The sequence below is a fragment of the Loxodonta africana genome, chromosome 8 (genome assembly GCF_030014295.1).
Source record: "Loxodonta africana isolate mLoxAfr1 chromosome 8, mLoxAfr1.hap2, whole genome shotgun sequence".
Lineage (NCBI taxonomy): Eukaryota > Metazoa > Chordata > Mammalia > Proboscidea > Elephantidae > Loxodonta > Loxodonta africana.
In genome coordinates this window covers 46211235-46226245 of record NC_087349.1, presented here as the reverse complement: position 1 = coordinate 46226245, position 15011 = coordinate 46211235, and the positions used below count along the sequence as shown (strand labels likewise).

At 39.8% G+C, this 15011-nt stretch overlaps 1 protein-coding gene across 1 annotated transcript in view; it reads right to left on the bottom strand.

The window, feature by feature from the left end:
- The window catches only part of FBXL13 (F-box and leucine rich repeat protein 13), a 298479-nt gene that overhangs the window by 246261 nt on the left and 37207 nt on the right, over nt 1-15011 (bottom strand). Inside the window, exons 2-3 of the mRNA XM_064289905.1 lie at nt 2709-2812; nt 1820-1910 (exon numbers count right to left, since the gene is read on the bottom strand). Coding sequence (XP_064145975.1) covers nt 1820-1910; nt 2709-2812 — 195 coding nt within the window. The remainder of the gene's footprint in view (nt 1-1819; nt 1911-2708; nt 2813-15011) is intronic.

The window sequence follows — 15011 nt, the reverse complement described above, 5'->3', positions numbered from 1 at the left end:
ACATTTTGCTTTTATTTTTTCTAACTTATGACACATCTTTTCTATGCCTTGCAAGTTGTCATACTTCTTTCTAGGTCTGGGTGAGCTTCCAACATTTTTCCTTTGTCCTTTCCACATTGTGAAATATTTTTGAGAATTTGCTTTCTAAAAAACCTTGAGGTTTGAAGTGACTATGATGTCTTTCAGAATTTTGTGCAATTTTTTAAAAGATTCCCTATAGGCTTCCTGCTAGGCATTGGAGACAACCTGACATTATATTTTACAAGATCCCTTTGAAGATATTGACAACGAGGTTTATCCCTCTAGATCAGTAATTTTTAAAACTTTTAGCATCTTTAGCAAGAGTTTTCAAGCGAAATCATACTCCAAGCAGAACTACTCTATAATACAGGTGTGAGGATGGGGTATTCGAATCCCATCCCTAGGTCCCCCTGAGGTTGCCCCCAGTATCTCCATGAACACAGTTTGCAGATATCTGCACTCCACAGTAGATCAAAGATCTGTAGTTGATAAAGCACGGCCACTAAGACATCCACATGCCGTGATACAGATCCAGTAAGAATTGGGCATACAGGCACTTCCCCGTGTACTGATGCCTCCGAATCACGGCAGGCTCAACAACCTGTCCCTCTATTTCTGTTTCTCTACTGCAAAGCCCTGATTAGGATTCAGCATTACTCTTCCCCTGTCCTTCGAAATCTGCTTCAGATTGGCTCAAGCTGCCTGCATCCATCTTGACCATGGCTTTGCTTCCACTTTTTTCTTTTTTTTTGCTTGCCTCCAATTTATTTATATTGATCTTTTAAAAAAGGAAATACTACAGTTTTAGACTCTTATATACCTGGATTCTTGTCCCTGATCCACTAATAATTAGATTTGGAATCTTATGAAAGTCTTTTAAACAAACTCTTTGGGTCTCAGTAAAATGAGGATATAAATTAACTTTGAAGTTCCTAAAATTCCATAGATTCAATCATTCATTTGCTTCAATGAATTCTTTGTTGTTGTTGATTCCACTTTTGAAAGCCCAACTTCACCAGCAATTCCCAAACACTAGCCAGGCTTGCACAAACACCAGCCCTGGGATCTGCAAGTATCACTCATGGTCCCAGGCACACCTAATTCACATTGATATTTCTTTCCTCACGTGCCTTTGCTCTCCATGAGGGTTTGTTATGTAAGCTTCTCCTATATGCATAGTCTCCGTTCTAAAAGTCTTCATATCTTTAATTACTTTTTTGTCCTCTTTACATTCTGTGAAGTTAGCTTCCTCCACGGTTGCTGGAGCCAGTGGTTCCTTTCAGTAATAATTAGGTCTTGATTTCAAGTTAGATCTCATTAAAGGCTTGGCAATGTCTTCATGAATATAATTCCTGTGTCCCAATCTAGAAGGCATGAAGGCAAAGGGAATGGAGTGGGTGCAGAACACAAAAGGAAACAGATTAAGAAGAAAAGAAAAATCTTCCTTTAAAGTTTTTCATAATGCTAAGTTTATCATTATAAAGATGCGTGAGAGGAGAAAAGGAGAAAGAAAAAGGGGAAAGGGGAAATTTAAGGTAAAGGTTTTATCAGAAAGAGGAAGAACAAATGCCTGTCTAAATGCTACTTGCAAAGTTGGAGAGGTTACTAGAGTGTGGCTGGCTCTGTGTGTGTGTGTGCGCGTGTGCGTGTGTGTTTGTGCGCGCGTGACGTTCCTTTACTTCTCTACGGGTCCCAAATCCCAAAGTCTGATCTCACACCTCCCATAAAATCTAAAATTTGGAAAATTTCATCAAAACTTAAGGTGTATATTTTAGGATCCTTGGTTACTAATAATTACCAGCTGATCTTCCAGTCCAAAAAGTTGTTCCAAATAAGTCTCAGACAATCTTCGAATTGTTGGTTTCACTGATGGATCAATGCACATATCCCTTTAATAATACCAGAAAATACGGTCAAAAAATGATTTTATTTCATAGTACTTAGTTTCACAATATGTTTACACTTAGAGTCTCTACCAGTGGTTCTTGTGGGTAGATTGTAAGGGAGAGGAAGAGACACTTCCCCTTGGGAGAAGCATATCAGAATCGCCTGAAGGACTTAAACTGTCCCCCGAGATTTTGCTGTGTTCCCCAAGGAAGATGCACTAACTTTCCTTGCTCCCAACGTGAAATAAACTGCCTTATGAATGCATGTTACCGATGAGAATACACTGCATTTCGCAACCTGAGAACCAGAGCACTAAGTATTCATATGTAAGCCTTTGGGGCTTAAATATTTATGAGGACATTAAGTCTTCCCCATGGCCTCACAAAAAACTACTGCTAACATTTTGGTGTAGCTCCTGGTCCCCCACCCTCAAATTTGTTTTCTGTATTTAGATTTTAATCTGCTCTCTTAATCCATTTTATTTTCATTTTACATTATAACACTTGTGTAATCAGAATTTTTTAATAACTTTTTTAGTAGTTTCAGAATATTCCAAGTGGATATACCCCTGATGTTTTTAGCCATTTGCCAGTTTGTGTAAACCTGTGTTGATTCCTTTTTTTTTTTTTACAATTAAAAAAAATGATCATTGTGATTAAAAAAAAAAGATTATGAGGGGATTCTTTAACAATCTAGAGATTGGAGGCATTCATTGGCAAGACTTTGTTTTAATACTATACACTGAGTGTTTTATTTTCAAAATAAAATATTTCCCTATCATAAATGAAAACAATACATACCAAAGAAGTCTTTGAAGTCCATTTTCAATTATATACTTGATCATGACTTCTAAATATCTCAGTGGATCCTCAGGACAGGTAGCAAGTAGACCGCATAACAGAGCCTTGAAAAAAATGAAATGGAAAAATGTTTCTGAATCATCATGTTCTTATTAAGCAGCAGACTTTCCCTCAAACAATTAAAAAGTCAAATAATGTGACAATTCTAAAATAAACATGCTTTAAGGAGTTTGTATGGCTGCATCACTGGTCCAGTGAGAAAGCCCTACTCAGACAGGGAGCAGGCACACCAGGGCTTCGTTCCTTTAGGTAGGCTATTTGACCTTTCTAGATTCCACCTGGGGCAGGGGGTGGGGTGGGGAGGAATGTTGGGCTTTCCTAGCTCTGTAGTCTAATATCTGAAATCGATTTATTCTATATGATTTATAAACTTTTTATTGACGTATAATTTACATGCAGAAAAATGCATGACTCATAAAAAAAAAAATTTTTTTTTTTTATAGATACTCCCACCTGAATATTTGCTAAAGGCAAATCATCCCACCTGAATATTTGCTAAAGGCAAATCAAAATGCAGTTTGCCTTTCCGATTTTTTAAAAAAAAAATCCATCCACCGTACACGATGCAACAAAAGTCACTGCACAGATATAGGAGAACTGGACTAAACCAAAAGCAAAGAAGTTTCCTGAATAAACCAAATGTTTCAAAGGCCAGTGTAGCAGGGGCAGGGGTTTGAGGCTCATGGTTTCAGGGGACATCTAGGTCAATTGGCATAATAAAATCTATTAAGAAAACATCCTGCATCCCACTTTGGAGAGTGGTGTCTGGAGTCTTAAACGCTAGCAAGTGGCCATCTACGATGCATCAATTGGTCTCAACCCACCTGGAGCAATGGGGAATGAAGAACACCAAAGACACAAGGTAATTATTAGCCCAAGAGACAGAAAGGGTCACACAAACCAGAGACTACATCAGCCTGAGACCAGAAGAACTAGATGGTGCCCGGCTACAACTGATGACTGCCCTGACAGGGAACACAACAGAGAATCCCTGAAGGAGCAGAAGAACAGTAGGATGCAGACCTCAGATTCTCATAAAAAGACCAGACTTGATGGTCTGACTGAGACTAGAAGGACCATGAAGGTCATGGTCCCCAGACCTTCTTTTAGCCCAAGACTGGAACCATTCCCAAAGCCAGCTCTTCAGACAGGGATTGGACTGGGCTATAAGACAGAAAATGATACTGGTGAGGAATAAGCTTCTTGGATCAAGTAGACACATGAGACTATGTGAACAGCTCCTGTGTGGAGGGGAGATGAGAAAGCAGAGGGGGACAGAAGCTGACTGAATAGACACGGAAATACAGGGTAGAGAGAAGGAGTGTGTTGTCTCATTAAGGGGAGAACAACTAGGAGTATATAGCAAGGTGTATATAAATTTTTGCATGAGAGACTGACTCGATTTGTAAACTTTCACTTAAAGCACAATAACAATTTTTTAAAAAGTCACTGTACAGTGTTTTGCATTATATGAGGAGTAAGCTTTTTATAGTCTATTCAAAAACATAGTTGTGATGATTTAAATCAGTGGTTTCTACACTTTTTAAATATAAAGAACCACTTTTTAAAGTAAAAAAAATTCCTCAGATCCAACCATGAAAATGAGAAAATCCACAATCAAAATCTACTGTGAATTCTTGAGCTCTTAAAAATTCTTTTGTATGTGATCACTCATGAAATCTACAGATCTTGTGTTCAAAAAATTGTAGCACAGTACACATCAGTGGGCAACAAACAACTTACTGGATCTAAGATCACTTACACGGAATACACGGAACACATACACAGAACCCAGAAACCTCCTGCCACCTCATTTTGCCCTTTGAGCTCCCCACAAAAGCAGAGACTTCTCATTAGAAGTATTGATTAGACATTCAGAATTTATTGACGATTTCTTCATTTGAGACAGAGAAGAGTTAACAGTACAGATCCTACAGAAAGAATCTGGAATTCACCTTAGACATATCTGTTGTCCTTTTGGTTCTCTGTCTCTGGCTGAGCCTAGTGTAGAAAGGGTTGGGCAGGAAGCACTTTCTTTGGTCCCTCTCCCACATAGGGCCCACTCTGGCTGCCTTTTTTCCTGCTCCTCTCTCAGGAACAAAATTTTTCCACCCCTGACTCATGGTGATAAAAACAGTTCTTACCACCTCCATGGGCCACATATCAGCTGATCCAGTCTGGGATTCCATCTTAGACTCTCACCACTCATCAGAGCATTCCTCCAACAAAAAGGTAATTCTTCTAATTGGCCCCTGAATTATATAATTTCGTCCTTTACAACAGCTTCCTGTCCTCCTTTTAGTGTGCAGCCTGCAGGCCAGGAAACCCTGCTTTAACACAATGGCAAAATGGCAAGACCTGATCCCTCTCACTCTCCAGCTCTGTGTTCTGACTGATCCCCATCCCAGCTGTTCACAGTGAGATCTCAGCCACCTATGGATGGACTTCCTTCTCCCAAACCCAGGGAATATGGTTAGACAGGAAACCAGAGGCTCTCATTACAGTTGCCAGCTGGATTTTAAGTCTTCTATTTTTTTTTTATTGCCTAAGGGTTGAAGTGGCTGGAGGCTGGTCAGACTTAAGACAGCTCTCTGAATAGGGTCGCTATGAGTCAAAATCAACTCGACAGCACTGGGTTTGGTTTGGTTTTCTTTCTGAATAAAATCCCCCCCAAAAAAACCCAGTGCCGTCGAGTTGGTTCCAACTCATAGCGACCCTATAGGACAGAGTAGAACTGACCCCATAGAGTTTCCAAGGAGCGCCTGGCAGATTTGAACTGCTGACCCTTTGGTTAGCAGTCCTGACTAATGGCCCTCTGCACTCTGGCACATTTGGGCCCGGGTCACCAGAGTCCTGAGTTTCAGTACTCTCTACTCTGTTTCCCCGCTTCCATCTTATTCTAGCACCCTGAGGACATCTGCATTAGAATCACTTGGGGAAAGAACATGCCTCTGAGGATGGGGGACCAGGAAACTTTTTTTTTTTTAATTTATTGTGCTGTAAGCGAAAGTTTACAAATCAAGTCAGTCTCTCATACAAAAAGTTATACACACCTTGCTATGTACTCCTAGCTGCTCCCCCCATAATGAGACAGCACATTCCTCCTCTCCACCCTGTATTCCCCGTGTCCATTCAACCAGCTCCTGTCCCCCTACACCTTCTCATCTCCCCTCCAGACAGGAGTTGCCCACATAGTTTCCTGTGTCTATTTGAGCCAAGAAGCTCACTCCTAACCAGTATCATTCCAGTCTAATCCCTATCTGAAGAGTTGGCTTCACAAATGGTTCCAATCATGGGATAACAAAGGGTCCAGGGACTCTCTAGTGTCAGTCAGACCATTAAGCCTGGTCTTTTTACAAGAATTTGAGATCTGCATCCCACCGCTATCCTGCTCCATCAGGGATTCTCTCTTGTGTTCCCTGTCAGGGCACTGATCAGTGGTAGCCCAGCACCATCTAGTTCTTCTCGTCTCACACTGATGTACCCTGGTTTATGTGGCCCTTTCTGTCTCTTGGGCTCATCTTTACCATATGTCTTTGGTGTTCTTCATTCTCCATTGCTCCAGGTGGGTTGAGACCAATTGATGTATCTTAGATGGCCTCTTGCCAGGGTTTAAGAACCCAGATGCCTCTCACCAAAGTGAAATGCAGAATGTTTTCTTAATACATTTTGTAATGCCAATTGACCTAGATGTCCCCTGAAACCATGGTCCCCAAACCACTGTCCCTGCTACTCTGGCCTTCAAAGTGTTCAGTTGTATTCAGGAAACTTCTTTGCTTTTGCTTTAGCCCAGTTGTGCTGACCTCTCTCCTGTATTGTGTGTTGCCTTTCCCGTCACCTAAAATAGTTCTAGTGTACTATCTAATTAGTGAATACCCCTCTTCCTCCCTCCTCACCCTCGTAACCATCAAAGAATATTTTCTTCTGTAGAAAACCGCACTGTAACGAGCTCACCAGGTGGATTTCCTACACACACACACAAGTCCGAGAACTTATGCCTTAATGGAGTTCAGCTTTAAAGTGAATGTTTAAGAAAGGTAGTAGGCATCTGGTTAATGAATATGGAAAATGCATATTACTTTATATTGCCAAGCTCTGTAGATCAGAAAACTGCTTTTCCTGAAAAGTTATTCTGCAGAAGTCAAATCAAGTTGAGAGGATAAGGCTCTGGGATGCTAACAGAGGCATATGGAGCTAGCACAATTGAAATGTTCACTTTTTCCATAAAAAATCTCACTGTTCATCTTTTTCCATTGAACAAATAAAACAGCCTGAGGTTTTACATGTTAATATTTACCATGAACCATTATCTTCAGCAGTGCATATCTTCATGTCAATAAGACAACACAATCAATATACCAATATTTTTTCTGCGTTAATGAAAATAAAAATTCCCAGACCACTAACTTAGTCTTTATTATAACTAGAAGCAAAGTATGCAAACACAAGATGAATGTTTGACTCTCAAAAACATTAATCAGGCCTTTATTATTGTTAACCTTCATAGTAAAAACTTACATAATAAAGAACAAAAAAGTACCTTGGTTTAATTATCCATACTGGCTTTCTGAAGATTGTAAATTCCCCAAACAATTATGCAACCCTCCACTTTCTTTTGGCTTTGCTTCCCTAATCTCAGTTCCCAGTGTTTCTCAAATATTCTGAAACATGCTCTGGATATGGGGGATAAACATGGGTTTATGCAGTATGGTTGTTTCTGCACCTTTCCATTACTACCCATTTTTAAGGAGCAAGATAATGCAGTAGGTAGAGTCCACTTGGGTTTAAAACCTGGATCTGCAATCTTCCAGTGTGCAGCCTTCTAGAAGTTAAACTTAACTTCTCTGTTCCTCTCTATCCATAACTATAGAATGCGATAATAAAGGTTTATGTGTTATAGGGTTGTTGTGAGAATTAAATGAATATAATAACATGCTTAGAATAGTATCTAGCACTAAGCAGGCATTCAACAATGATAGCAAGCCACCATAATGATTTTTGATCGTTCCACTGCTAATAATCACCTCCATTAGAGAAAAACACTGGGAAGAAGAGAAAAGATATTTAAAATATTCCCCTATACCATTTGGGTTCGGTTTTGGTTTATACCACCCAAAGGCCAGTGTCATTTAAGAGGACTGGGGGTAAGATACTGACTTTATACCAATTTTAATGGAAGAGATTAGGACAAATACATTTGGAGAAAAATGGTTAGGAGACAGAACTTCATATAACTATGGTTCAAATATAAACAGCACAAAAGGATCTGTCTATTTTAACTATGGGTAGATATACAAAAACAGATGTTAAGAAACATAAGAGAGCAATGGCCTTGTTTATCTACTCAGATAAACATGGTAAAATATGCTAAGGGCCTAAATAATAATACAAAAAATAATTGCTCCAAGAGTGCAGAGAAGAGAGTGGTTATTAAATGCTTGTGGAACCCTCAGCAACTGGGGAGACATCCAAGTGACAAGGAAGATAAAGCAAGAGCAAAAGCCCCGAGAGCACAGACCAGTTTGGCTAGAGTAGAGGATTAATGTAAGAATAGCAGATGGAGCCACTCTGTAAAAAAAAAAAAAAAAACAAAAACTGTTGCCGTAGCCGTAGAGTTGATTCCGATTCACACTGACCCTTTAAAACAGAGTAGAACTGCCCCACAGGGTTTCCAAGATGGATGGTGGATTCGAACTGCTGACCTTTTAGTTAGCAGTCGTAGCTTTTAATCACTGTGCCACCAGGGTGAAGAAGCTAGAATTCTGTACTAGGACCTGGACTGTGTCCTTTTCTAGATCCAACAGGCCATCCATGACCAAACCCCAGCCAAATGTGGGAGACCGTCATGCATCAGACAGTCATTGCCCAGTTTGTTCCCAAGGTCCCACTAGGGATGACTTTGAATTTTAGGGGATGTACTCCTGTTCCTCATTTCACAGATGAGGCAAAGAAGGGTCAGGTGATTCACAGAGCCAGTAGGCTTGTGAACTACAACCCTAGGGCTCTTCCCTTGCCCAGACCGCACACACTCACCCAAAAATATGAACGTGTATATCTTCTCCTAGAACTTGAGGGTTTTCATAGCAGGTGGGGCAGGTGAGCAAACAGTGGCCTCTGTGATGTGAGGCAAGGTGACTGATACCTGCTGCACTGTGGCTGTCCCAGTGGAGGAGTCGTTGCCAGCTTGCTCAGCCCTAGATAGATGAACATTTACTTGAGAAATAATAAGTCATATGCAATTTGGCTTGTTTGTTTTGTCCCATGGATTCTCCTGGTGAACTGCATCTGTGAACTGGCTGGCTGGGCTGAGAAAGTTCAGGGAAGCTAACCAAACACCCTTATGAGAATCCAGAATGTGCTCCCACCTTTCTGCCCCAGGACCCAGCAAAATGAGCTAGCGTAACCAGTTCCTCCTCTCCTAAATCAGCGGGGTGGCCTCTCTCACATAATCAGTAATTCCTGATTCTTGCATCTCTAGGGAATATACTCAGCCTTTAGTCCCTAAAAAAATACCCAATAATGTAGCTTACATGATTTCTTTAATAAATGCAATTCTTTAAAAATACAGATGCATGAAAACTTCATCTTGAAAGAAGCAATTAAAAAAAACTGCTTAGTAAAAATCATGATCGTAACTTAACTACGCCCTCTGCTGGGCAGATTTAGTTCTGTAACCTCATTTTAATCTTTCAATTACTTTAAGCTGAAATCTGACCTAATTATTTGAAGAGCACTTTGTCACTCACAGATACAGTCACTCAGGCATAATAATATCTAACCTATATTTGGTCTCTGTGACCTTGTTTGTCCGTAGACAGTAGCTGACTTCAGCCTAGTAGCGAATTGAAGGAGAAACACAGATTTCTAAATATTTTGAATGATCCAGGGTCTGAAGCCCAACCAACAGAGCTTCATTGTTTTGGGCTTCGATCATAAAATACAAATGCCTTTCTGAACTAATACCTCCAAGGGAGGAGAGCCTATTAATTCCCACGGTGGTGGAAAGAGTATCTGAGAGTGCTCAGAGAAAGAAATGAGGAATACAGCAAGGGTGAGGGATCAGAAGGAAATACTCAGTTTTCCTACAATTATGCCTTGGTGCAGGCCCTGAGTACCTACATGTAGACTTTAAAAAGAAGACAAAAACCTTTCACTTTCTAAAACGTATTTTTTTCCTGAGTCTTAAAAATACTGAGTAAGTACGGAGTACCTGAGTGGTGCAAACTGTTAATGTGCTCACCTACTAACCAAAAGGTTGGAAGTTCTGAGTCCATCAGAGGCACCTAGGAAGAATGGCCTGGCAATCTACTGCTGAAACATCAGCCATTGAAAACCTTAGGGAGCACAGCTCCTACTTTGACATACATGGGGTCGCCATAAGTTGGATTTGACTCAATAGCAACTGCTTTTACCGGGCTAAATATTGTATTGTTTTACACACTACCTATCTAAATTGATATAAACCAAGGTGGAAAAACTAAATAAACCTATAAGAAAATAAGACATTGAAGAATTAAAAAAAAAAAAGCCCTCGTCCTGACAGCGTCACTGGAGAATTCTACCAAACTTTCAGAGAAGAGTTAACACCACTACTACTAAAGGTATTTCAGAGCATCGAAAACAATGGAATACTCACAAACTCATTCTATGAAGGCAACATAACCCTGATATCAAAACCAGGTAAAGACATCACAAAAAAAAGAAAATTACAGACCAATATCCCTCATGAACATACACACAAAAATCCTCAAAAAAAATCTAGACAATAGAATTCAACAACATATCAAAAAAAAAAAATTCACCACAACCAAGTGGGATTCATACCACGACAGCACTGGGTACTGGGTATGCAGGGATGGTCCAACGTTAGAAAATCAAACAATGTAATCCATCACATGAATAAAACAAAAGATAAGAACCACACGATCTTGTCAATTGTTGTAGAAAAGGTATTTGACAAAGTCCAACACCCATTCATGATAAAAACTCTCAGCAAAATAGGAATACAAGAGAAATTCCTCAACATAATAAAGGGCATTTATACAAAGCCAACAGCCAACATCATCCTAAATGGAAAGAGTCTGAAAGCATTTCTCTTGAGAATGGGAACCAGACAAGGATGTTCTTTATCTTATTCAACATTGTGCTGGAGGTCCTAGCGAGAGCAATAATGCAAGAAAAAGAAATTAAGGGCATCTAAATTGGTAAGGAAGAAGCAAAAGTTTCCCTACTTGCAGATGACACAGAAAGCCCCAAAGAATCCACAAGAAAACTACTGGAACTAATAGAAGATTTCAGCAAAATATGAAGATGCAAGATAAACATACAAAAATCAGTTGGATTCCTCTATACCAACAAAGAGAATTTCAAAAGGGAAATCACCAAATCAATACCATTTACCGTAGCCCCCAAGAAGACAAAGTACTTAGGAATAAACCTAACCAGAGACGTAAAAGACCTATACAAAGAAAACTACAAGTCGCTACTGCAAGAAATCGAAAGAGACCTACGTAAGCGGAAAAACATTGCTCACGGATAGGAAGACTCAACATTGTGAAAATGTCATTTCTACCCAAAGTGATCTACAGATACAATGCAATCCCAATCCAAATTTCAATGATGTTTTTTAACAAGATGGAGAAACAAATCACCAACTTCATATGGAAAGGGAAACGGCCCCGAATAAGTAATGCATTACTGAAGAAGAACAAAGTGGAAGGCTTCACACTACCAGATTTTAGAAACTATTATAATGTCACAGTAGTCAAAACAGCCTGGTCCTTGTGCAACAACAGACACACAGACCAACGGAACAGAATTGAGAATCCAAATGTAAATTCATGTACCTATGAACAGCTGATATTTGACAAAGGCCCAAAGTCTGTTAAATGGGGAAAAGACAGTCTCTTTAACAAATGGTGCCAGCATAACTGAATATCCATCTCCAAAAATATGAAAAAAGGCCCTCACTTCACATCGTGTACAAAAACTAACTCAAAATGGATTGAAGACTTAAATATAATATCTAAAACAATAAAGATCATGGAAGAAAAAATAGGGAAAATGCTAGGAGCCCTAACACCTGGCATAAACAGAATACAAACCATAACTAACAATGCACAAACACCAGAAGAGCAACTAGATAACGGGGAGTTCCTAAAAATCAAACAGCTATGCTCATCAAAAGACTTCACAAAAGAGTAAAAAGTCTACCTACAGACTGGGAAAAAAAAATTTGGCTTCCTAATATCTGACAAAGGTCTAATCTCTAAAATCTACAAGATATTGCAAAATCTCAAAAACAAAAAGACAAATAACCCAGTTAAAAAATGGGCAAGGGATATGTACAGGCATCCCAGCAAAGAAGACATTCAGGCAGCTAACAGATACATGAGGAAAAGCTCACAATTCATTAGCTCTTGTTTTTAGCTGCCATTGTATCAGTTCCGACTCATAGCGACCCTGTGCACAACAGAACGAAACACTGCCGGTTCCTGCGCCATCCTTACAATCGTTGTTATGCTTGAGCTCCTTGTTGCAGCCACTGTGTCAATCCATCCTACTTGAGGGTCTTCATCTTTTCCGCTGACCCTGTACTTTACCAAGCATGATGTCCTTCTCCAGGGACTGATCCCTCCTGACAATATGTCCAAAGTATGTAAGACCCTGTCTTGCCATCCTCGCTTCTAAAAAGCATTCTGGTTGTACTTCTACCAAGACAGATTTGTTCGTTCTTATGGCAGTCCATGATATATTCAATATTCTTCACCAACACCACAATTCAAAGCCATCAATTTTTTTTCAGTCTTCCTTATTCATCGTTCAGCTTTCACATGCACATGATGTGATTGAAAATACCATGGCTTGGGTCAGGCGCACCTTAGTCTTTAAGGTGACATCTTTGTTTTTTAACACGGGAAAGAGGTCCTTTACAGCAGATTTACCCAATGCAATGCGTCTTTTGATTTCTTGACTGCTGCTTCCATGGCTGTTGATTGTGGATCCAAGTAAAAGGAAATCCTTGACAACTTCAGTCTTTTCTCCATTCATCATGATGTTGCTTACTGGTTCAGTTGTGAGAATTTTTGTTTTCATTATGTTGAGGTGTAATCCATACTGAAGGCTGTGGTCTTTGATCTTCATTAGTAAGTGCTTCTAGTCCTTTTCACTTTGAGCAAGCAAGGTTGTGTCATCTGCATAACGCAGGTTGTTAATGAGTCTTCCTTCAATCCTGATGCCCCATTCTTCTTCATATACTCCAGCTTCTCAGATAATTTGCTCAGCATACAGATGGAATAGGTATGGTGAAAGAATACAACCCTAACACACACCTTTCCTGACTTTAAACCAATCAGTATCCCCTTGTTCTGTCCAAACAACTGCCTCTTGATCTATGTACAGGTTCCTCATGAGCACAATTAAGGGTTCTGGAACTCACATTCTTCCCAGTGTTGTCGACAATTTGTTATGCTCCACACAGTTGGATGCCTTACCATAGTCAATAAAACACAGGTAAACATCCTTTTGGTATTCTCTGCTTTCAGCCAAGATCCATCTGACTTCAGCAATGATATCCCTGGTTCCATGTCCTCTTCTGAATCCAGCCTGAATTTCTGGCAGGTCCCTGTTGATATACTGCTTCAGTCGCTTTTGAATGATCTTCAGCAGAATTTTGCTTGTGTATTAAAGATATTGTTCGATAATTTCCTTATTCAATTGGATCATCTTTCTTGGCAATAGCCATAAATATGGATCTCTTCCAGTCAGTTGGCCAGGAAGCTGTCTTCCATATTTCTTGGAATAGACAAGTGAGTACTTCCAGCGCTACATCCATCTGTTGAAACATGCCAATTGATATTCCGTCAATTCCTGGAGCCTTGTTTTTCACCAATGCCTTCAGAGCAGCTTGGACTTCTTCCTTCAGTACCATCAGTTCCTGATCATATGCTGCCTCCTGAAATGGTTGACCATAGACTAATTCTTTTCGGTATAATGACTCTGTGATTTCCTTCCATCTTCTTTTGATGCTTCCTGTGTTGTTTAATACTTTCCCCTGAGAATCCTTCAGTATTGCAACTCAAGGCTTGAATTTTTTCTTCAGTTCTTTCAGCTTGAGAAACACCAAGCGTGTTCTTCCCTTTTGGTTTTCCATCTCCAGCTCTTTGCACATGTCATTATAATATTTTACTTTGTCTTCTTGAGAGGCCCTTTGAAATCTTCTGTTCAGTTCTTTTACTTCATCAATTCTTCCTTTTGCTTTAGCTGCTTGATGCTCAAGAGCAAGTTTCAGAGTCTCCTCTGACATCCATCTTGGTCTTTTCTTTCTTTCCTGTCTTTTCAATGACCTCTTGCATTCTTCATGTATGATGTCCTTGGTGTCATTCCACAGCTTGTCTGGTCTTCAGTCATTAGTGTTCAACAGGTCAAATCTATTCTTGAGACGGTCTCTAAATTCAGGTGGGATATACTCAAAGTTGTATTTTGGCTTTCATGGACTAACTCTGATTTCCTTCAGTTTCAGCTTGAATTTGCATATGAGCAATTGATATTCTGTTCCACAGTCGGCCCCTGGTCTTGTTCTGACTGATGATATTGAGCTTTCCCATTGTCTCTTTCCACAGATGTAGTCGTTTTGATTCCTGTGTGTTCCATCTGGCGAGGTCCATGTGTATAGTTGCCATTTTTGTTGGCGAAAAAAGGTATTTGCAATGAAGAAGTCATTGGTCTTGCAAAATTCTATCATTCTATCTCCAGCATCATTTCTACCACCAACACCATATTTTCCAACTATTGATCTTTCTTGTTTGTTTCCAACTTCTGCATTCCAATCACCAGTAATTATCAGTGCATCCTGATTACATGTTCAATCAATTTCATACTGCAGAAGCTGATAAAAATCTTCAGTTTCTTCATCTTTGGCCTTAGTGGTTGGTGTGTAAATTTGAATAATAGTCGTATTAACTGGTCTTCCTTGTAGACGTATGGATATTATCCTATCACTGACAGCATTGTACTTCAGGATAGATCTTGAAATGTTCATTTCATATGCATGCAAACCCAAAAAAACCAAACCCATTGCCGTCGAGTCGATTCCAACTCATAGCAATCCTACAGGACAGAGTAGAACTGCCCCACAGAGTTTCCAAGGAGTGCCTGGTGGATTCAAACTGCAGAAGTTTTGGTTAGCAGCTATAGCACTTAATCACTATGCCAGCAAAGTGAACAATAAATAAGGAAGACTGA